The following is a 24,392-nucleotide window of genomic DNA, read 5'->3' as shown; positions in this document are numbered from 1 at the left end:
TCTGGCCGAAAGCACTGGTCAGCATCACTGAAGCCAGTTGACACAATAAGACCAAGAGTCAAACCTCAAGCATGTGTGTCAGCTGTAGAGCAGAACACCAGACAAAGCAGAGCAATTAACCCAGGACAGCACCTCAAGGCACTTGGTTTTGAAAAGGAACAATACATTCCGCACGATGTAAGTTGAAGATAATGACATTCTTGTGATTCTTCAACCCTATTAATGTACACACAAGTCACAGTTATTTTGTCATTTAATTTTTATCACTTTTAGTTTTTTTTCCATTCACTCTTTTTCTCTTATTACCATTTCATTTCAAATCAGACCAGTGTGGACTTTAGATTACAATGAAAAGACTGACAACGTCAGTCGCTGCGATTATCCATGCTGACTATTCCCTTCTCTATCTCCATGACAGGTTGACCTTACAGATGTCTAACCACAGGAACCTAACTGTTACAGAATACCGTTCATTTCTCACCCTTGTGCGTCCTGACTGTTGATCAATGTCTCCATTTTAGAATTCTTATCCTCATTTTCAAGCCCTTCCATGACCTTTATCCCTTCCTTTCTCTAACCCTACAACCTGGAGTCCTCCTCCCATTCTGACCACCAGACATGTTCACATCTTCTCAAATTGGATTACAGGTGAAATTCCGAGGAGAACGGTCCAGCAATCAGGATAAGCGTAACAAAAGGAGGCAGTCTTTTGGCAGAGGTTGGTGCAAAGTCAACGTAATATTCTGAAGGTACGTAATATTCTGAAGGTAGATGTTAAGTGTGTAAGAGATTACCCAGAGTTTGAAGCTCAGCAGATGGCAAGTTCACAAACAATCTAGTTCAGTGCAAGAGTGGCCAGAGAATAGAATGGATTAATCAGCAGACATGAGATGAGCAGGGCCATTATGCCAACATCAGCCTTTCCAATAATGAGCCAGAGAAAGCTTCCACTCATCCATTTGTTGGTGTTGGATAATGATTCAAGCACAGCTGTCGAGAGGTTGAGGGAGGTGGGGGGGGGAATCATGCCGAACATCACCAGTGGGCAGGTCAAATCCAATCTTATCCCTTGGATCGTATCACCAAGGAGAGAGACAAGACTGAGGCAATTGCTAGATATGACAAACGTGAGTGAGCCTGTGCTAAACAAAACCTAATCCACCAGATGATCTGGCTGTCCAGATGGTAAAGGAGAGGTCAGGCATCTGCTGGAGAAGGGTCAGCCATGGAGATTATAACAAAAAGGTCAAAGTGGGGGGTTGGGGGGGGGGGGAGGGGGGTGATACAGCACCACAGTTTGTTCCAGATTTCAGTCAGGGTTTTTACATTGTTGTCTGAAGACCAGACAGGCAGACTGCAGGGATTTACCTGATGGCCTGTCAATTTGAATAAAAAGGTAACAACCTCCATCCCACATCCATTAGAGGCAGTGACCCATGGTCCAGGCACCAGTGCACTTGCACCAGCCACATGCCTGCACAGCAACAAAATGTCTGATCCTACCGGAGAATATACAGCAATAGAGATATAGGAAAGCACTCCAGTACCAACTTCTCGAGAGCATTTACCCAGCGGTGCCCAGGTCCAATGAAAGAATAAACAAAAAGGGGCCACTTCCAACACTGATAGGAGTGAGGAAGTGCATGCAGGTCAGACCTATCACTGGCCTCACCTGCATTTCCTCATCATTGAAGCCAATGAAGAGATGTAGGGCTGACATGTCTAATGTGTGTTTCGATCCACTGTAGTCAGAATCCCTACACTCATCCATGACAGTGTCGTTGAACATATGATGATGACAGCAACTTCAAATCCAGGCCAAACCCATCCAGTTTCCAGATTCAAAATCACAGAACCATAATCACTGCCCAACCCGTCCTCTGCCTCAAAGGGTCACAGAAACTAAAAGAGAGACCCCTTACTCCACTTACAGAGACCAATCCAAGAGCAAGGTTCAAATCTACAAACCTCAGGACGTGCAAGACTGATCGCTTACCAGCTGGAGAGCTAACGTGCATACTGATTTCACACTCTTTTCTCAAATTACTTCTAAAGGGTTTCTGCAGCATTGGTCACATAATAAAGGAGCAGTGTAACAGAGCTGCAACTCTGCCAAAGAGCTGATTTAACAGGATTCACATTATTTCCAGAAATCGTCCTGAGTTTTAAACACTTCTCACAAAGCTTCAATTCACATCAATGGAGCAACCCGCAGAGAGTGCTTGCCTCAACTTTTCAGGTTTCTAAAACGTGACCTACAACATGTCCTGTGCTAGACTTGTATCTGCTCCAACATTGCAACTGGAAAAGGGAAAGGGGGAGAGCAGAAGTTATGAAAGACCAGCACCATAATTCAGCTGGAAGAACCAAACCAGATCAACCAACAGGATTCTGAAGCAGGCTTTAAAGTTGTAGTTTTAAAAAAAAAACACACAACACCATGCCATGACACTGTACTCTTTTGCTATAAATTCTGTGCCTTATGGTCCTGCTCCACAGTTACCTGATAAAGGAGCAGCACTCCAAAAGCTATTGCTTCCAAATAAACTCTTTGTACTATAACTTGGTGTTGTATGATTTTTAACTTTGTCCATGCCAGTCCAACACCAGTTCCTCCACATTAAAGTTTTAACGCAACTTTCCCCACTGTGCGATGATGGGTGTAGATAGCATGCTGGGATAATGTACCTAGCTGGGATGGGAAAGGAGGTGATGGTGGGTGTCAGGATGTCATTAAATCTTTAATCTTCTGAGTAAGACCAATATAAAGAGTATTGTGACTCTGAGAGCCCAGAATGAAGTGCATCAATCTGAACACATTTTCCAATCCAAATTCACGACCTGACTTAATTTCCAGTGCCCTGCAGGTTAAAAGTATTTTTTTGTTGTTGTTGTTACAATCACCTTTTCAAGCTGCAAACATATTGATGCAAAAATAACACAGGACTAGGAGATAGATGGACAGACTGATTTAGAGGAAACTATGAATAGGTTTCAAGCCATGGTAACAGTTCCAGACTGGATAAAATTAGCCTGTGCAAGCAGCATTTTTTTCTCTCTCAGTCTCTTTCATACAAATATACCCAAGGATCGAGGGCCAATTCAGAAAAGGTGCAAGCTGAGAGAGTTCCCCTAAAGTGCTTCCTCGACCAAGGCTCGAGCACCGAGAGTTTGTCCAACTTCCTCAGGAGTTTTTCAAAACTTCTGCTGGACTCCTCGTTTGAGGAAAGTCGCCCTCCCGCGCCACGTAAACTCCGCTCAAAATCGACCGAGAAACGCCAGAAAAAGCGAAGGAAAAGTTTTTTTTGTGTGGGGAGGGGTGAACAGTTGTACTCACAGAAAAGCAGAAGACAAGAACTTGGATGAGGAGCCGCCAGTGAAGCAGCGACACTCTTCTCCGGCCCATTTCTCTTCAGGGTTCTTTTTCCCCCCCTTTTCCTTCTCTTTCCCCCCCCCCCAAAAAAAAATCTCCCCAGTGATCGGTGGCTGGGGCTGGGAGGAGAAAGTCAGTCAAAGTCCTTGAGTGAAGCCGCTCCCTGCCTTGTCCCTGCTCTGCCCGAAGGGGACAGTCCAACTTTTTTTTTCCGCACAAAGTTCGCCTGCAACCTCCCTCCACTCACAGCCTGAGCTCGGCTAGGGCTCTGCCCAGAGCCCTCGCTAAAACTCTCCCTGGATTTCCCCAGGATCGGATCCGATCCCTTCCCACTCCCCGGAATGGACTGCCAGGAGCTGGAGTTCACAAAATCCACACAGGAGAAGGAGGAGCAGGCATCTGTTCAGCACAGTTAGACAGCACAGAAACAGACCCTTCACTCCAACAAATCCATAATCTCAAATTAAACTCACCCAGCTCCTTCAACACCATTTACCCACACCCTTCCCCACCTCATTAACGCCATGACCTGATGCTGTATTTGGAGTTGTGAATGGATCTCTCATATATGAGAATTGAGTTTTCGCCGCTCCATCTCTGTAGCTGTAACACTATATTCTACATTCTGTTCTATTACCCTGGTGTACTAACATAAGATTTGATTTCTCTGGTTAGCATACAAAACAATACTTTTCACTGTATAACACAGAGCAATACAGTGCAGAACAATGTTGTGCTGAACATGATGTCAAATTAATCTAATCCCTTTGGCCATTGGGGCGGCATGGTGGCACAGTGGTTAGCACTGCTGCCTCACAGCGCCAGAGACCTGGGTTCAATTCCCGCCTCAGGCGACTGACTGTGTGGAGTTTGCACATTCTCCCCGTGTCTGCGTGGGTTTCCTCTGGGTGCTCCGGTTTCCTCCCATAGTCCAAAGATGTGCAGGTCAGGTGAATTGGCCATGCTAAATTGCCCATAGTGTTAGGTGTAGGGGTATGGGTGGGTTTCGCTTCGGCGGGGCGGTGTGGACTTGTTGGGCCGAAGGGCCTGTTTCCACACTGTAAGTAATCTAAAAAAAAAATCCCTCCATTCCTTGCATATTCATACACTTATCTAAAAATCCCTTTAACTCCTACCGTATCTGCCTCCACCAGTACTCCCGGCATTATATTCAGGCTCCTACTTGGAATGCTTATGCCCGAAACACAATTCTCCTGCTCCTCGGATGCTGCCTAACCTGCTGTGCTTTTCCAGCACCATACTTTTTGATTCTGACTCTCCAGCATCTGCAGTCCTCACTTCCTCCAACCACACTCTGTGTATAAAAACTTTCGCCCCCTCCACATCTCTTTTGAATTTGCTCCCTTTTACCCAAAATACATGCACCCAATGTTACACATTTCAACTCTGGGAAAAAGAGTTTGACTGTCAACCCAACCAAGCATCTCATAATTTCTGGACTTCTGCCAAGTCTCTGCCTCTCCAGAGAAAGAAAACCAAGTTTTTCAAGCCTCTCCTTATAGCCAATGCCCTGTAATCCAAGCAATATCCTGGTGAGCCTCTTCTGCACCTTGTCCACAGCCTCCATGTCCTTCCCGTAATGATGCAATCAGAATTGAATGCAATACTCTAAGCAATGCTTAACCAAAGCCTTATAAAGCCACAACATGATATCCTGACTTTTGTAGGAGAAATTGAGAACCGCAGATGCTGGAGATCAGAGTCGAGAGTGTGGTGTTGGAAAAGCACAGCAGATCAGGCAGCATCCGAGGAGCAAGAGAATCGATGTTTCGGGCATAAGCCTTTCATCAAGAATGCATTCTCAGTACATGCGATAATAATAAATTAAACCATTTGTCTGTACACGTATCAATGTCTCTCTGGAACCTGCTGAATGGTTGAACTTCCACAACCATGGGACATAGAAGCAGAAGTCGTTCATCGAGTCTGTTCTGCCATCCAATGAGATCCTGGCTGATCTGACAATCCTCATTCCACTTTCCTGCCTTTTCCCCTGTAACCCTTGAGTCTCTTACTGACTAAAAAGAAAATACAGCCAAGAATATACCTGATGACGCAAGCTTGACTGTCCTTAGCTGTAAAGATTACTGCACAGATTCACTACGCTAAGAAAAATATCCTCATCTCAGTTTTAAATGGATGACCCCTTAGTCTGATTATTCCCTATGGTCCTAGACTCTCCCCAAAAGGGACACAGCTTTGCTGCATCTACCCTGTTCAGCCCTTGCATATTTTGGACACAATATCTTATATATTTCTATACGATCTCCTCTCAGCTGTCTAAATTACAATTAGCACGTACCCAACCTACTCAACTCTTCGCCAGAAACAACCTCGTGAGCCTACTCTGGACTGCCTCCAATGCCAGTGTATTTTTCTTCCTTCTTCTACATCCAAACTATTGTGCCCTGTAAGGATTCTGCACATTTCAATGAAATCACCTTGCATTATTCAAAACTTTTAGAGAATACAGACCCAGTCTCCACAATCTCTCCTCATTAGACAATCTTTCATCCCAAGTATCAATGTGATGAACCTTCAATTCACACCCTGTATGACAGGAATGTTCTTCCTTAGTTAAGGAAGTATTCTAGGTGAGGTCTCGCCCAGGCTCCAAACAACTGCAGCAAGACATCTTTATTCCTGTACTCAAATCCCCTCACCGTAAAGGTCAGCTTTTTTTTTCTTTATTCATTCATTTATTTATTTACATAAATACATAAATAGAAAGCAGGTCACTAACACCAGTGCTTCACCAGACACTCACTAATAATGTTACCTAGTATGGTGATGAAACATCTGCAAATGAACCTTCCAGCTCAGTGAGCAAATTTACATCCAGTGTATCATCTGTTTTTGGGATATTAATTGAGGGATAAATATTGGCCAACAGAGAGGGAATAACTCTCCTCATCTTCTTTATAAATAGTGGCATGGGATCTTTTTTATCCCCTGAAAGAGCAAACAACACCTTGGTATCACATTTCAACCAAATGACAATACATCTGACCATACAGCACTCCTTCAGTCCTACACTGAAGGTCAGACTTCTGTGCTCAGGAACTTGAATCCACTCTGAGAGGCAAAGGTGTGACTAACTGAGCCATGGCTGATGCTCAGGGTTTATGAATAATTATCGTAGAATCCCTATGATGCAGAAAGAGGCCATTTGGCCCATTGAGTCTGCACAGACCCTCTGAAGAGCATCCCACCCAGACCCAACCCCCTACACCATAAGCCATATTGACCATGGCTACCCACCTGGCCTGCACACTATGAGGCAATTTAGCATGGCCAATCCACCTAAGCTGCACATACAGGGCAGCACAGTGGCTCAGTGGTTAGCACTGCAGGTTCAAAACACCAGGGACCTGACCTTGGGTGATCGTTTGAATGCAGTTTGCACATTCTCACTATGTCTGTATTGGTTTCCTCTGTGTGCTTCAGTTTTCTCCCATAGCACAAAGATGTGCAAGTTAGATGGATTAGGCATAGGAAATACAGGGTTAAAGGAGTAAGGCAGATGGGTGGGGCTGGGTGGAATGCTTTTCAGGGGGTCATTGCAGACTTGATGGGCTGAATGTCTCTTTCTACACTATAAGGATTCTATGAGCTTTGGACTGTGAGAGGAAACCAGAACACCCAGTGGAAACTCATAAAGACACAGAGAATCATAGAATCATAGAATTAAAAACCACTCCAACCACTCCAAGCTGAACACAATCCTAAACTAAACTAGTCCCACCTGCCTGCTCCTGGCCCATATCACTCCAAACCTTTCTATTCATGTACCTATCCAAATGTCTTTTTAAAGTTGTAGTTGCACAGACATCCACCACTTCCTCAGGAAGTTCAATTCACATACAAACTACCCTCTGTGTAAAAAATTGCCCCTCATGTCTTTTTAAACCTTTCTCCTCTCACCTTAAACATGTGTCCCCTAGTCTTGAAATCCACCATCCTCTGGAAAAGACAACTATCATTAACACTATCTATAACCTCTCATTATTTTATGAACTTTGAAAAGGTTGCTTCTCAACCTCCTACACTCCAGTGAAAAAAGTCCCAGCCTATCCAGCTTTTCTTTATAACTCATTTCTTCCATACCAACCAACATCCTGGTAAATCTCTTCCGAACTCCCTCTCGCTTAATAATATCCTTCCTATAACTAGAGTCACATGTACGCCAGACCAGGTAAGGATGGCAGTTTGTTTGGCTAAAGGACATTAGTGAACCAGATAGATTTTTCCAACAACAGAGAAAGAATTCATCATCATCATTCAACTCTTAATTCCAGATTTTCAGAGAATTCAAATTCCACCAACTACCATGACAGGATTCGAACCCAGTTCTCCTGAACATTACCTGGGTCTCTGGGTTAATAGTCGCAAAGCATGGTACTGGAAAAGCACAGCAGGCCAGGCAGCATCCAAGGAGCAGGAGAGTTGACATTTCAGCTATAAGCCCTTAATCATTCCTGATAATAGGCCATCAATGAGGATTCTGGGTAATACAAGATGGGGAACAAGAAAGCATTGTGGCTGTAAAAAAGAGCTGCTTCTTTTTTGAGGTATTTTCAGTGTTGGAGCTGATTTTCTCAAATTCTAGGAGCAGTAAATATTGTTTTATAAGCTGTTGCGTTGTTTTGGAACTGTGGAGAAAAAAGATCAAAACAGTAATGTGAAACTTGGAAGGAATCAGAAAAGATTTACAAGGATGTTGTCAGGGTTGGAGGATTTGAGTTATAGGGAGAGGCTGAATAGGCTGAGACTGATTTCTCCAGAGCATTGGAGGCTGAGGATGACTTTATAGAGGTTTATAAAATCATCAGAGGCATGAATAAGATAAATGGACAAGGTATTTTCCCTGGAATGTGGAGTCTAAGATGAGAGGGCATAGGTTTAGGGTGAGAGGGGAAAGATATAAAAGGGACCTAAGGGGCAACTTTTTCGCGCAGAGGGTGGTGTGTGTACGGAATGAGTGGCCAGAGGAGGTGGTGGAGTTTGGTACATTTACAGCATTTAAAAGGCATCTGGATGGGTATATGAATAGAAAGGGTTTAGAGGGATATGGGCCAAGTGCTGGCAAATGGGACTAGATTAGGTTAGGATATCTGATTAACATAGACAAGTTGGACCGAAGGATTTGTTTCCATGCTGTACATCTCTATGGCTCTATGACTCTAATAGCACTTTAAAAATGAGGAAGAGATTTAAAGGCAGTGACTATATGGGTAGTGATTGAAGCAGAGCAGTAAACCTGCACAGCTGTCTGACCCAGCGGTAAGCTGAACAGCTGACTACCTTTGCTGTTTGGTTTCAAGTATCTCTGGACTTCAAAGTTCATTCTAAGAAAAATAAACAAACAGCAACATTCACAGCTGACCTTGGAGAGACCTATGTGGGAGAGCTCACCACTGGGGAGCAACTAAGGAGCTTGTTTTAAAGTGTAACTTGACCGTTTTTTTAAAAAATCAAAAAAAGTGAATAGAGTGGATTTTTTTTGGATTATATATTTTTATTAAGATGTTCTCTTGATTAAACTTTAAAAATATGAAACATAGGGACTATGTTACCCTGGAGCAGCATTTTTGGAGCAGTAAGACTGGGCTATTTTTCTGGGTCTGCAGATTGTTAAGGTGCAAAGATGCCCTTTAGTAGAGTGGTGTACTCTTCCTGTGGGATGTGGGAGACTAGGGAGAGTTTTCATGTTACTGATGATTACGTCGACAGGAAATCTATTTGGTTGTGAATCCCAACAGGTCACATGGATCAGTTGGAGCAGCAATTAGAGGCAATGAGGAACTTACAGGAGCTAGGGCATGGGATGGACGGCCGTTGCAGGTTGACAGATAAACTAAAGATACAGTCAGGTAAATAGGTGACCTCCAGGAAAGGTAGGAGAGGGAGGCAGGTAGGGCAGGAGTCTCCTGTGGCTATCCCCATCTCAAACAAATATGCTGTTTTGGAAACAGTTCCTGGTACCAAATCTGGCTCGAATGTAACAAGGGTACGACAGGTTCCAAGCAGGGGACTTTCTAGTCAGCGGTACAGACTGACATTTCTGCGGCCAGCAACGAAAAATCAGAATGGTTTGTTGCCTCCCTGGTGCCAGAATTGAGGATGTCTCAGAGAGGGTGCAGAATATTCTCAAGGGGGAGAGGGACCAGCAGGAGGTGTTTGTACACATTGGAACGAATGACATAAGAAGAGAAAAAGGACAAGATTCTGAGGAGAGAATATATGAATTTAGGCAGAAATTTAGAAAGTACGTCCTTGAGCATGGTAATATCTGGGTTACTTCAAGTGCCACAAGCTAGTGAGAATAGGAATAGGAGGATAGAGCAGATAAATGCATAGTTAAGGAACTGGTGCAGGGGAGAAGGGTTCACATTTTTACATCATTGGAATCTCTTCTGGGGTAGAAGTGATCTGTACAGGAAGGATGGATTGCATCTGAATTGAAAGGGGATTAATATACTGGCAAGGAGATTTGCTACAGCTGCTCAGAAGGAGCTAAACTAGTAAGGGGGTGGATATGACCCAGGGAGATTGTGAGGAAACAGATCAGTCTGAGACTGGTGCGGTTGGGAAAAGGAGTGATTCAAATAGTCAAGGCAGGCAAAAACAAAGCAGAAAATGAGGTAGGACTGATAAATTAAACTGTATCTATTTCACTGCAACAGACCTGACAGGTAGGACAGATGAACTCAGAGCATGGTTGGGAACATGGGACTGGGATATCATAGTAATTACAGAGATGTGGCTCAGAGATGGAACGGATTGATAGCTTAATGTTCCAGGGGATAGATGCTACAGGAAGGATAGAAAGGGAGCAAGAGAGGAAGGGAAATGGAGTTTCTGATCAGGGACAACATTATGGCTGTATTTGGGAATACATCCAGAGAAGTTATTTTGGTGTAACTGAGGAATAAGAAAGGGATAATCATCTTATTTGGATTGAACAATAAATTCCAAACCCCCACCCCATGTCAGAAGGAAATTGAGAAACAAATTTGTAAGGACATCTCAGTTTATTGTGAGAATTATAGAGTGGTTATGGTAGGTGATTTTAACTTTCCAAACATAGACTGGGGCTGCCATGTTAAGAGCTTGGATGGAAAAGAATTTGTTAAATGCCTACAAGAAAATGTTCTGATTCAGTATATGGATGTACTGACTAGAGAAGGTGCAAAACTTGTTACTGGATTAGTGGTGCTGGAAGAGCACAGCAGTTCAGGCAGCATCCAACGAGCAGCGAAATTGACGTTTCGGGCAAAAGCCCTTCATCAGGAATAAAGCCATTCCTGATGAAGGGCTTTTGCCCGAAACGTCGATTTCGCTGCTCGTTGGATGCTGCCTGAACTGCTGTGCTCTTCCAGCACCACTAATCCAGTATTTGGTTTTCAGCATCTGCAGTCATTGTTTTTACCTAAGGTGCATAACTTGACCTACTTTTAGGAAATAAGGCAGGGCAAGTGACTAACATTTCAGTGAGGGAGCACTTTGGGACCAGTGACTGTAATTCTATTAATTTTAAAATAATGATGGAAAAGGATAGAGCGAATCTAAAAGTTAAAGTTCTAAATTGGAAGAAGGCCAATTGGTGTTAGACAAAAACTTTCAAAAGTTGATTAGGGGCTGATGTTCGCAGGTAAAGACATGGATGGAATTTGGTAGCCTTAAAGAATGACATAACAAGAGTCCAGAAATAATATGTTTCTGTTAGTGTGAAGGATAAGGCCAGTAGGTGTAGAGAATGCTGGGTAACTAGACAAATTGAGGTTTTGTTTCAGAATAAGAAGGAAGCATCTGTCAGGTGTAGTCAGCAGAGATTGAATGAATCCTTTAGAAGAATATAAGGGCAGCAGGAATCTCCTTAAGAGGGAATCAGGAGGGTGAAAAGGGAACAAGAGATAGCTTCAGCAAATAAGGTTAAGGAGAATCTAAAGTGATTCTAGAAAAATATTAAGAGAGAATAGGGTCCCTTGAAGATCAGCAAGGTCACCTATGTGTGGAAGTGCAGAAGGTGAGGCAGATACTAAACGAGTATTTTGCATCAGTGTTTACTGTGGAGAAGGATATGGAAGATAGAGAATGTAGGGAAATAAATAGCGACATCTTGAAAAATGTTCCTATTGCAGAACAAGAGATGCTGGACATCTTAAAATGCAAGAAGTTGGATAAATCCCCAGGACCTGATCAGGTGTATCTCAACCTCTGTGGGAAGCTAAAGAAGTGATTGCTGGGCCCCTCGCTGAGATATTTGTATTACGATAGCCACAGATGAGGTGCTGGAAAACTGGAGGTTGGCAATTATGGTGCTACTATTTAAGAAAGGTGGTAAGGAAAAGCCAGGGAACTACAGACTGGTGAGCCTGACATCAGTGGTGGGCAAGTTGTTGGAGGGAATCCTGAGGGACAGGATTTATATGTATTTGGAAAGGCAAGGACTGATTAAAGATAGTCAACATGGCTTTGTCTGTGAGAAAGTGTTCTGGATTAGTGGTGCTGGAAGAGCACAGCAGTTCAAGCAGCATCCAAGGAGCTTCGAAATTGACATTTCGGCAAAAGCCCTTCATCAGGAATAAAGGCAGTGAGCCTGAAGCGTGGAGAGATAAGCGAGAGGAGGGTGGGGGTGGGGAGAAAGTAGCATAGAGTACAATGGGTGAGTGGGGGAAGGGATGAAGGTGATAGGTCAGGGAGGAGAGGGTGGAGTGGATAGGTGGAAAAGGAGATAGGCAGGTAGGACAAGTCCGGACAAGTCATGGGGACAGTGCTGAGCTGGAAGTTCGGAACTAGGGTGAGGTGGGGGAAGGGGAAATGAGGAAACTGTTGAAGTCCACATTGATGCCCTGTGGTTGGAGTGTCCCGAGGCGGAAGATGAGGCGTTCTTCCTCCAGGCGTCAGGTGGTGAGGGAGCGGCAGTGAAGGAGGACCAGGACCTCCATGTCCTCGGCAGAGTGGGAGGGGGAGTTGAAATGTTGGGCCATGGAGTGGTGTGGTTGACTGGTGCAGGTATCCCAGAAGTGTTCCCTAAAACACTCTGCTAGGAGGTGCCCAGTCTCCCCAATGTAGAGGAGACCGCATCGGGAGCAACGGATACAATAAATGATATTAGTGGATGTGCAAGTAAAACTTTGATGGATGTGGAAGGCTCCTTTAGGGCCTGAGATAGAGGTGAGGGAGGAGATGTGGGCGCAGGTTTTAGAGTTCCTGCGGTGGCAGTGGAAAGTGCCAGGATGAGAGGTGGGTTGTAGGGGGGCGTGGACCTGACCAGGCAGTCACAGAGGAAACGGTCTTTGTGGAAGGTGGAAAGGGGTGTGGAGGGAAATATATTCCTGGTGGTAAGGTCTGTTTGGAGGTGGAGGAAATGTCGGCGGATGATTTGGTTTATGCGAAGGTTGGTAGGGTGGAAGGTGAGCACCAGGGGGCATTCTGTCCTTGTTACGGTTGGACGGGTGGGGTCTGAGGGCGGAAGTGCGGGATGTGGACGAGATGCATTGGAAGGCATCTTTAACCACGTGGGAAGGGAAATTGCGGTCTCTAAAGAAGGAGGCCATCTGGTGTGTTCTGTGGTGGAACTGGTCCTCCTGGGAGCAGATACGGCGGAAGCGGAAGAATTGGGAAGACGGGATGACATTTTTGCAAGAGGTAGGGTGGGAAGAGGTGTAAAGCTGACCCTGTGAGAAAGTGTGTCTCACCAACTTTTTGAGAGGAAATGAAGAGGACTGATGAGGACAAAGTGGTAGACATGATCTATATGGACTTCAGTAAGATGTTTGCAAGGTTTTCTCATGGTAGACTGGTTAGCAAGCTTAGATCACGTGGAATAGAGTGTGAACTAACTATTTGGATACATAGCTGGCTCGAAGGTGGAAGACAGAGGGTGGTGGTGGAGGAAGGTTGCTTTTTAGACAGGAGACCTGTGACTAGTGGTGTGCCACAAGGATCAGTGCTGGGTCCACTGCTTTTTGTCATTTATTTAAATGATTTGGATGTGAACTTTGTAGGTATGGTTAGTAAGTTTGCAGATGATATTGATTTGATATTGATTCAAACCTCCTTAGTTCAAATAGTTTGGATGGAGAAGTTGTCAGGTTTGTCCAGGATGAATTCCTGACTTGACATCTAGATAGGCTGACTAGAGGGGAGGCCATATTGGATTTGGTGCTTGACATCGAACCAGGCCAGATGTCAGATATCTTGGTGGGAGGGCATTTTGGTGATAGTGATAACAACTCCTTGAACTTTGCTATAGCCATGGAGAGGGTTAGGAGCAGATGACATGGGAAAGTATTTAATTGGTGGAAGGGAAAGTACAATGCTATTAGGCAGGAACTGGGGCACCTAAATTGGGAACAGATATTCTTGGGGAAATGCACGACAGAATTGTGGAGGTTGTTTAGGGAGTACTTGATGATCTTGCCAGATAGATTTGTCCCACTGAGGCAAGGAAGAGATGGGATGGTGAAGGAACCTTGAGTGAAAAGGGATGTAGAACATCTTGTCAAAAGAAAGAAGAAAGCTTACTTAAGGTTGAGGAGGCAAAGATCAGACAGGGCTCTAAGGGATTACCAGGTAGCCAGTAAGGGACTGAAGAATAGACCTAGGAGATCTAGAAGGGGCATGAAAATGTTTTTGTGGGTATGATTAAGGAAAACACTAAGGTATTCTATATCTATGTGAGAAACAAAAGGATGGCCAGAGTGAGGGTAGGGCCGATCAGGGATAGTGGAGGGAACTTACACCTGGAGTCAGAGGAGGCCCTTAATGAGTACTTTGCTTCAGTATTCACCTCTGAGAGGGACCTTGCCGTTTGTAAATCAGGCTGATATGCTCGAACAGGTTGATGTTAAGAAGGGGGAATATGCTGAAAAATTTGAAAAACATAAAGATAGTTAAATCCGCTGGGCCAGATGGCTGATACCCAAGGTTGCCATAGGAAGTGAGAGAAGAGATTGCTGCACCTTTGATAATGATCTTTGCATCCTCCCTCTCCATTACAGTAGTGCCAGATGATTGGAGGGTGGCAAATGTCATTCCCTTGTTCAAGAAAGGGAATAGCGATAACCCCAGGAATTACAGACCAGTTAGTCTTATTTTTGTTGTGGGCAAATTATTGGAGAAGATTCTGAGAGACAGGATTTATGATTACTTGGAAAATCATAGTTTGATTAGAAATAGTCAGCATGGCTTTGTGAGGGGCAGGTCAATCCCCGCAAGCCTGATGGAATACTTTGAGGATGTGACAAAACGCATTGAAGAAGGTAGAGCAGTGCATGTGGTGTACATGGATTTTGGCAAGGCATTGATAAGATTTCCCATGGTAGGCCCATTCAGAAAGTAAGGAGGCATGGGATACAAGAAATTTGATGGTTTGGATACAGAATTGGCTGGTCCGTAGAAGACAGAGGGTGGTAGTAGATGGAAAGCATTCAGCCTGGAGCTTGCTGACCAGTGCATTCCAGAAGGATCTGTTCTGGGAGCTCTACTAGTTGTGCTTTTTATAAATAAGTTGGATGAAAAAATGGAAGATTTAGTAAGTTTGCTGATGACACAAATGTTGGTGGAGTCGTGGATAGTGTGGAGGGCTGGGATATGTCCTGGGATATTGACAGGATGCAGATCTGGGCTGATAAGTGGCAGATGGTTTTCAACCTGGAAAAGTGTGAAGGGATTCATTTTGGAATGTCAAATTTGAATGCAGATTACAGGGTTAAAGGCAGATTCTTGGCAGTGTGAAGGAACAGAGGGATCTTGGGGACAATGTCCATAGATCTCTCAAGTTGCCACCCGAGCTGATAGGGTTGTTAAGAAGGCGTATGATGTGTTGGCTTTCATGAACAGGAGGATTCAGTTTAAGAGCCGCCAAGTTATGCTGCAGCTCTATAGAGCCCTGGTTAGACCACACTTGGACTCTTGTGTTCAGATCTGGTCGCCTCATTAGAGGAAGGATGTGGAAGCTTTAGTGAGGGTGCAGACGATATCTACCAGATTGCTGCCTGGACTGGAGGGCATGTCTTAGGCAGAAAGGTTGAGGAAGCTAGGGCTTTTCTCGTTGGAGCAAAGAAGGCTGAGAGGTGACTTAATCAAGGTGTACAAGATAATGAGAGGCATAGATAGAGTGGATAGCCAGAAATAGATATCAAAAGGGGACATAATTTTGAGGTGATTGGAGGAAGGTTTAGGGGAGATGTCAGAGGTGGGTTCTTTACACTGAGAGTGGTGGTGTGTGGAATGCGCTGTCGGCAGTGGTAGTAGACTCAGAAAGATTAAGGACATTTAAGCGACTGTTGGATATGCACATGGATGATAGTAAGATGAAGAATATGTAGAATAGTTTGATCTTAGAGTAGGATAAAAGGTCAGCACAACAGTGAGGGCTGAAGGGCCTGTACTGTGCTTTAATGTTCTATGTTCTATGTTACTAAAATTGGAGGTGTGGTGGACAGCCAATGGGCTGCCAGATGGGCCAATGGGCCAAGGAGTTCCAGGTGGAGTTCAGTTTAGATAAACCTGAGGTGCTGCATTTTGGAAAGGCAAATCAGGGTGGGACTTATACAATTAATGGTAAAGTCCTGGGGACTGTTTCTGTACAAAGAGAACTTGGTGTACAAGTTCATAGCTCCTTGAAAGTAGAGTCTCAGGTAGACAGGATAGTCATGAAGGCATTTAGTGTGCTTTCCTTTACTGGTCAGTGCATTGAGTATTGGAGTTGAGAGGTCATATTGTAGGACATTTGGTGAGGTCACTTTTGGAACACTTTGTGCAATTCTGGTCTCCCTGCTTATAGGAGGGATGTTGTGAAGCTTGAAAAGGTTCAGAAAAGTTTTGTGAGGGTGTTGCCAGGGTTGGGGAGTTTGAGCTATAGGGAGAAGCTGAATAGACTGTGGCTATTTTCTCTGGAGTGTCGGAGGCTGAGGTGTGACCTTATAGAGGCTTATAAAATCATGACAGGCATGGATATGTCTTTTCCCCATTTTGGGGACATCCAAAACTAGAAGGCATAGTTTTAAAGTGAGAGGGGAACATTTAAAATGGACCTGAGGGGCATCATTTTCCTGCAGTGGGTGGTGCATGTATGGAATGAACTGCCAGAGGAAGTGGTGGAGGCTGGTACAATTACAACATTTAAAAGACATCTGGATGGATATATGAATAGGATGGGTTTAGATGGATACAGGATAAGTGCTGACAAATGGGACGAGATTTGTTTAGGACATCATCATTTATATAAATGATGTGGATGTGAGTATGAGAGGTACAGTTAGTAAATTTTCAGATGACACCAAAATTTGAGGTGTATTAGACAGCGAACAAGGTTATCTCGGAATACCATGGGATCTTGATCAGATAGGCCAATGGGCTGAGGAGTGGCAGATGGAGTTTAATTTAGATAAATGTGAGAAACTGCATTTTGAGAAGGCAAATCTTAGCAGGACTTATGCACTTAATGGTAAGCTCGGAAAAATGTGAAACTTGAAAGGGGTCAGAAAAGGATGTTGCCAGGGTTGGAGGATTTGAGCTCTAGGGAGAGGTTGAATAGGCTAGGGCTGTTTTCCCTGGAGTGTCAGAGGCTGAGAGGTGACCTTATTGAGGTTTATAAATCATGAGGGGCATGGATAGGATAAATAGACAAAGTCTTTTCCTTGAGGTGGGGGAATCCAGAACTAGAGGGCATATATTTAGAGTGAGAGGGGAAAGGTATAAAAGAGACCTAAGTGGCAATTTTTTCACGCAGACAGTGGTGCGTGTGTGGAATGAGCTGCCAGAGGAAGTGATGGAGGCTGATATAATTGCAACATTTAAAAGGCATCTGGATGGGTATATGAATAGGAAGGGTTTGGAGAGACATGGTCCGAGTGCTGACTAGATTGGGTTGGGATATCTGGTCGGCATGGATGAGAAGGGTCTGTTTCCATTCTGTACAACTCTATGACATCTGGTTGGGATGGATGAGTGGTCCGAAGGGTCTGTTTCTGTGCTGTATATCTCTATGACATCCCTTGAGAGAGGAGGAATCAGAGTTTAAGTGAAGAGAAAGAAAATTTTCCCTGTCAAAAGCCACTTTGACAAACCAAAGCAGCCATCCCTCTGACTACGATAAAATCAGAAGTGTAATAATATTAATGAGCAATCTGAGTAATAATGGGAACATTGACTTAGCGTCTGGTCACACCCTTCTTTGGCATATGGCCATTCCTTATATTAAATCTCTTTGAAGTACTGTGGGACTTTTGTAACATTGAAGATGTTGTGTTAGTGCAAGTTGTTCTTCTGTTAAGACTTGATTTGCAGTAGTTAATGAGCAACATAGTTATGGGTGAAATTATACTGGCAAAATATTCAAACTCCTGCAACTAAGGGGCAGTGATGGAAAAAACTCCTACTTGAAGTATTAGAGCTTGTGTGGAAAACATTCGATTATTTAGAACAACCAGATGAGTTTGAATCATGCCAGTGATTCGGGAGATAAGCACAAAGTTAATTTAACCTTTGCTGATGCAGAACCCATCTGAGTCGCCTTGCTTGTCATAAATTCTAGTGATTACAAATAGCCTACAGTTTGAGGGCAGTGGAAAATCTCGTGGCCGATACAAACCATAATCTGCAGCAAACAGAAACAAAACCATCATGATGGTTTCTTTTGTAACATATCATTTGTTTCTACTTCACTGGGAATCAAGAAGCAGAGATATGATTAATCATGAACAGACAGGGTGCATAATTAGGTAAAAACAATGACTGCAGATGCTGGAAACCAGATTCTGGATTAGTGGCACTGGAAGAGCACAGCAGTTCAGGCAGCATCCAAATAGCTTCGAAATCGACGTTTCGGGCAAAAGCCCTTCATCAGGAATAAAGGCAGTGAGCCTGAAGCGTGGAGAGATAAGCTAGAGGAGGGTGGGGGTGGGGAGAAAGCAGCATAGAGTACAATGGGTGAGTGGGGGAGGGGATGAAGGTGATAGGTCAGGGAGGAGGGTGGAGTGGATAGGTGGAAAAGAAGATAGGCAGGTAGGATAAGTCCGGGCAAGTCAAGGGGACAGTTACTGAGCTGGAAGTTTAGAGCTAGGGTGAGGTGGGGGAAGGGGAAATAAGGAAACTGTTGAAGTCCACATTGATGCCCTGGGGTTGAAGTGTTCCGAGGTGGAAGATGAGGCGTTCTTCCTCCAGGCGTCTGATGGTGAGTGAGCGGCGGTGAAGGAGGCCCACGACCTCCATGTCCTCGGCAGAGTGGGAGGGGGAGTTGAAATGTTGGGCCACGAGGCGGTTTAGTTGATTGGTGCGGGTGTCCCAGAGATGTTCCCTAAAGCGCTCTGATAGGAGGCGCCCAGTCTCCCCAATGTAGAGGAGACCGCATCGGGAGCAACGGATACAATAAATGATATTAGTAGATGTGCAAGTAAAACTTTGATGGATATGGAAGGCTCCTTTAGGGCCTTGGATAGAGATGAGGGAGGAGATGTGGGCGCAGGTTTTACAGTTCCTGCGGTGGCAGGGGAAAGTGCCAGGATTGGAGGGTGGGTTGTTTGGGGGCCGGATCTGTTCCCAGGAGGACCAGTTCCACCACAGAACACACCAGATGACCTCCTTATTTAGAGACTGCAAATTCCCTTCCCACATGGTTAAAGATGCCCTCCAACGCATCTCGTCCACATCCCGCACCTCCGCCCTCAGACCCCACCCCTCCAACCGTAACAAGGACAGAACGCCCCTTGTGCTCACCTTCCACCTTACAAACCTTCGCATAAACCAAATCACCCGCCGACATTTCCACCACCTCCAAACAGACCCCACCCCTTTCCGCCTTCTGCAAAGACCTTGCTTTCTCCCCACCCCCACCCTCCTCTAGCTTATCTCTCCACGCTTCAGGCTCACTCCCTTTATTCCTGATGAAGGGCTTTTGCCCGAAACGTCGATTTCGAAGCTATTAGGGTGCATAATTATCAGACAGTAATCCACTCTGCGCAAATGTTTGATTATCAAATGCATTTGAGGCAAGAGTCTAAGATTCAGCCAGTCTGTTCACAACCTTGCCATCACAATTGACTCAGAGGTGTGCTTCTGACCATATAAACATGCCACTGCTGTATATTTCCATCTCTGTAAGATTACCCAACTTTGCCTCAGCCTCAGATCATCAGATGCCGAGTTCCTTGTTCACCTGTTCATTATCCCTAGATGCTCTATTCTGGCATTCTTTTGACTGGTCTTTCAAATTCTACCTTCTTCTGAGGTCACCAGAATCCTGCTGTTCATGTCTTACTTCACAGCAAGGCTCCTGGTCAAGCAGCCCCTCCACATTAAACCACCTTCAAATGCCTCTTCTTCCCTACCTCTATCATCTCTTTCAGCCTCAAAACTCTGAGATACCTGCATCCTTTCAATAGACCCTTTGACCATCCCCAGTGTTAATATCTCCATTGTTGGCAGGCTTGTCTTCTATATGAGCATTGAAATGCTCTCCCCATAACTTTTTGCTTCTTTAACTTGCTTTAAGACATTCCTCAAGACATACATCTTTAACAAAAGCTACTTGACCTAAAAAAAATCATCTTGTGTTGCTCTGTATCATATTTTGTGATGAGCCTTGGGGTGTTTTACTACATTAAATCTGTTGCATGAATGCAAGGAGTGTTCATTGTGCACCAGGATATATTACCAACAAAACCTATCAAGTAATTTTGCACTCGTCCATGGTCTACTAAGCTATTCCTATTTTAACTTGGTAAATTTTTAGTAGGTAGGTGACCAAGTGAACTTGAAAGTCAGACACTGTTCTGGAAACAGGGACCATATTATATTAACTTCTGAATCTCATTTAAATTATATGAACTGAGCAGGAATTCAACAGAAATAACGGAAAATTGCACAATCCTGAGCCTGTCCACTGATGTGATCAACAACAGAATCAGTTTCCAGGTCAACTCCACCAGCTTCTGGAATTGAGGAGGGAGAGGAGACTTCCTATCTGGGACTCAGGAAACATTCTTGCTACTTTTGGCTCTACAGAGGGCCATTTGGGCCAATTCCCTTTTAGGCTGTCTGTTCTCAACTGCCAGGAAGGTCACATTAGCTCCACTGTGCAGATCAGAGATCAAGTTGCTATCCCGCTTCTGCTGATAATCTCAGCATCCAAACATTGTGCAAGGAAGGAGCCCATCAATTTTGGGGAGGAACCCTTGAATTCTGTTCAACAGATCAGAATTGAATGGTGACATTCCATCAGGCAAGTACCCTGGTGTCTTTCACGATCAATCCAGGATGCTGAAATCCCCTGAGTGAATACAGCAATCGAGATCAGCCTCCAGACTACATCCCCGATCAGAGGTGAACGAATTGGGAGTGAAGACACTGTGAGGGACCTCAATGTGTTCGAGTAGGAAATGGCAATGAGCATAAATGGGGCAAGATTCCTGCTGCAGGTTGCAGCTTTGACGGTGACCTCACTGGAGAGGAGAGGACCTTGTTTGGCCGTGAGATGCCCCATGATTGAACAACCTTTCAATACACCAAGTTCCAGGCCCACGTTTGAAGGAACAAAGAAATGTGCCAGTGCCCATGGAACCAGACATAAACAACTTTCACCCCTCCCTCCCCCCACCCCCCCCCCCCTCCCCGCGCCCCTTATAGGAATAGAGGAAAACTCGCACTCAAAGTGACAACCACAGGATCCTGTAACAGAAACAACCACCTCCAACCTTTCTCCTGACCCTATGGATTTACCTATTTTCAAATTGTGAAGTGACTCAGGAAATGTTTCTGTCAGAATTTCCAACTCTCAAGCTGCCCTATTCCCTTTCATGTAATCTCTACACATTAGCATTGCGATACAATTTGCAAACATAGGTACAAAGCCAGGATCATGGTGTAGATGGGCAGAAAAGCAAATAAGTAGTATTTTGAAATAAACTAATTGTTGGGACATTTTTGTTTCCAGGCTGGTTTTCCTCATCATCTGGAACATCCCTATTGCTGGTCAAGAGACAAGCTGTGTACTCTTAGACCTCCATTGCCCTTGCTCTTGAAGGGGCTGCCGCTGACATTAACTGTGGGCTCAGTGGGTGGCACACTCGGGTCTGGATCAGAAGGTTGTGGGTTCATACCCTCTCTCCACGGTCAATAAGATAGGACCACTCTCCAAAGCAATAGTGAGGGAGTGCTGAACGGCTGGAGGTATTGTTCTTCAAACAAACTGAGGGTCCATCTGTCCCATCAAAAACAAATTTATCCCTTAATAACATTTAAAAACAGATGATCTAGTCTTGTCACATGGCTGTTCATCTCTTTATCCTGTAAAATGCAGTTTATAATTTACTCCCAACCAAGCTTTCAGTCATAATATCCTCCCCATCTTTGGTTCGGTATCAAACTTGATCTAATTATAGAGTCATAGAGTCATACAGCACAGAAACAGACCCTCTTGTCCAACCATTCCTTAATCCCAAGCTAAACTAGTCCCACCTGCCTGCAGTTGGTCCATATGCCTCCAAACATTTCTTATTCATGAACTTATCCAAATGTTAAAAAAACACCGTAACTGTACACGCATCCGCCACTTCTTCTGGCAATTTATTACACACATGTACCACTCTGGGGAAAAAAAAATTGCCCCTCATGTCATTTTTAAATCTTTCACTGCTCACCTTAAAAATATGCCCCAATCTTGAAATCCTCCACTCCAAGGAAAAAGCCCTGGCCTTTAACCTTATCTATTCCCCTCAAGATAAACCTCTCCTCATCCTCTTCAGCTGCAGTGAAAGAATTCCCAGCCTATCCACCCTCTCCTTATAACTCAAACCCTCCATTCATTTATCTGAGAAGAATTTTCGGATACTTTGCAATAACAAAGACACAACCACATGGTTGCTGAGACACAGAAATCTTCAAGTTTCTATGAACTGGCCTGGAAAATCTACTGGAAAAATTCAAGCGTGTGCCCATAGAGAGAGAAAGAGTTAATGTTTTAGGTCGATGGCCTCTCATCAGAAGCAAAGCAAAATGGATTCAAGAATTTGTAAACCTGTGGACTGAGGGGAGCAGAGAGAGCAGGAAGAACAAGGAAGGTCTGTGACAGGGTAAAGGCCAAGGCAAATTAAATAACCTGATGAAACAGCAAAAAAACACTTTAAACTCCTGTCTGACCTGCAGAGAGTTTACCAGCTTTATTTTGTTCTTATTTCAGATTTCCAGTATCCACACTGTTTTGATTTTGGAAAGTCCATTGGGATTATGATATTCTATTTTGCTGAAATACTATCACAGACAGTGGTGGCAAAACTACCCATTCAGTACACAATGACTTATTTGTTCACTTATATAATTTATACCTAGAATCTAGGCAAGTACAGGCAAACATGTGTAAAAATTGATGAAACAGATATAATCATTGAGATCAATCCAAAATCCAAATTTTCAACCTCCTGAGCTATGCTTTAATTTACCCTGATGGTGTGCGAGTGTGGTGCATGCATGTGGGTGTCGAGCAAGACACCAAGGTGAGCATTGGTGTGCCAGAGGTAATCTCAGGGTTTGGAGATGCCCTATATCAGGTCAGTTAAAGTTAAAGATCACACAACACCAGGTTATAGTCCAACAGGTTTATTTGGAGGCACTAGCTTTCAGAGTGCTACTCCTTCATCAGGTAGCTCGTGGGGCAGGATCATAGGACACAAACTTTATAGTAAAAGATCAAAGTATCACCTATTAAGTAAGACACTTTGATCTTTTATTCTAAAGTCTGTGTCCTATGATCCTGCCCCAGTAGCTGTCGGATGATAGAGCAACTCACCAAAGGCTAGTACTTCCAAATAAAGCTGTTGTCGATAATCTGGTGCTGTGTGATCTTTAACTTTGTCCACCCCAGTCCTACTCCAGCACCTCCACGTCAGGTCAGTTAAAAGCAATTAAGATTCGATTATAAATTGTGGCAGAGGTGAAACGTCACTCAACGAGGGCATCAGTTTTCTAAACCAGAGTTACAATTACAATTCTAGGAATTTTCTGCAGTCAATATTGTTTAGAAAAGGGATTAACTCATGGCCATAACTGCTTTTGCAATACATTGCCATTTTAGTCATGACATCAGGAGATTGTGCACTTATGATGGCTGTGTGTTCGTCACATTGTAAGTTAGAGTTTTGCCATAACTTAACTGGGAAAAGACTTGGATAAATTGTGCCCCACTATTTCACAAGACATCCCAAAATGTGTATAATTCCAGTTAAACCACCAAGATGACCAAATTGCCTACCTGACTGACTGCTATTTGGACCAAATTCACATTAGGTTTTAAAATTCACTCATGGGATGTGGGCATTGGCAGCATTTATTGCTCATCACTAGTCGCCCTTGAGAAAATGGTGGTGAGCTGCCTTCTTGAACCGCTGTAGCCCATGTTCTATAGGTAGATAATAATGTCATGACGAAGGGAATTCCAGGTTTTGACCCAGTGACACTGAAGGATTGGTGATGTATTTCCAAGTCAAAGTGGTGAGTGGCTTGGAGGGAAAATTCCAGGTCGTGGTGTTCCACCCAGAAGTAGCCATTTGGATACAGAACTGGCTCACAGTAAAAGACAGAGGGTGGTGGTGGAGGGTTGTTTTTCAGACTGGAGGCCTGTGACCAGTGGAGTGCCACAAGGATCGGTGCTGGGTCCACTACTAGGTCCATTATAAATAATAGGTGTAGTTAGTATGTTTGCAGATGACACCAAAATTGGAGGTGTAATGGGCAGCGAAGAAGGTTACCTCAGATTACAACAGGATCTTGATCAGGTGGGTCAATGGGATGAGGAGTGGCAGAAGGAACTTAATTTAGGTAAATGCGAAGTGCTGCATTTTGGGAAAGTAAATCTTCGCAGGACTTGTACACTTAATGGTAAGGTCCTGGGGAGTGTTGCTGAACAAAGAGACCTTGGAGTGCAGGTTCACAGCTCCTTGAAAGTGGAGTCACAGAGAGATAGGATAGTGAAGAAGGCATTTGGTATGCTTTC

The 24,392-nt window shown here is 44.1% G+C and overlaps 2 protein-coding genes across 15 annotated transcripts in view; one reads left to right on the top strand and one right to left on the bottom strand.

Moving 5' to 3' along the window:
- The window catches only part of hspg2 (heparan sulfate proteoglycan 2), a 529,465-nt gene extending 525,833 nt beyond the window's left edge, over window positions 1-3,632 (bottom strand). For 9 of the 14 annotated variants that reach the window (XM_072586792.1, XM_072586797.1, XM_072586801.1 and 6 more), the window contains exon 1: window positions 3,338-3,632. In XM_072586792.1, the coding sequence (XP_072442893.1) occupies window positions 3,338-3,406 (69 nt within the window). In that variant the 5' untranslated portion in view covers window positions 3,407-3,632. The remainder of the gene's footprint in view (window positions 1-3,337) is intronic. The other 5 variants (XM_072586807.1, XM_072586805.1, XM_072586806.1 and 2 more) reach the window with 2 other exon arrangements.
- Window positions 64-24,392, top strand: part of LOC140487171 (proproteinase E-like) — a 147,519-nt gene continuing 123,190 nt past the window's right edge. The window contains exons 1-2 of the mRNA XM_072586808.1: window positions 64-177; window positions 649-749. The gene's annotated coding sequence lies outside the window, so the exon portion shown is untranslated. The remainder of the gene's footprint in view (window positions 178-648; window positions 750-24,392) is intronic.

Source organism: Chiloscyllium punctatum, chromosome 16, assembly GCF_047496795.1.
Source record: "Chiloscyllium punctatum isolate Juve2018m chromosome 16, sChiPun1.3, whole genome shotgun sequence".
Classification (NCBI taxonomy): Eukaryota; Metazoa; Chordata; class Chondrichthyes; order Orectolobiformes; family Hemiscylliidae; genus Chiloscyllium; species Chiloscyllium punctatum.
The sequence above is the reverse complement of the archived record's forward strand: the minus strand, read 5'-3'. Positions and strand labels throughout refer to the sequence as shown.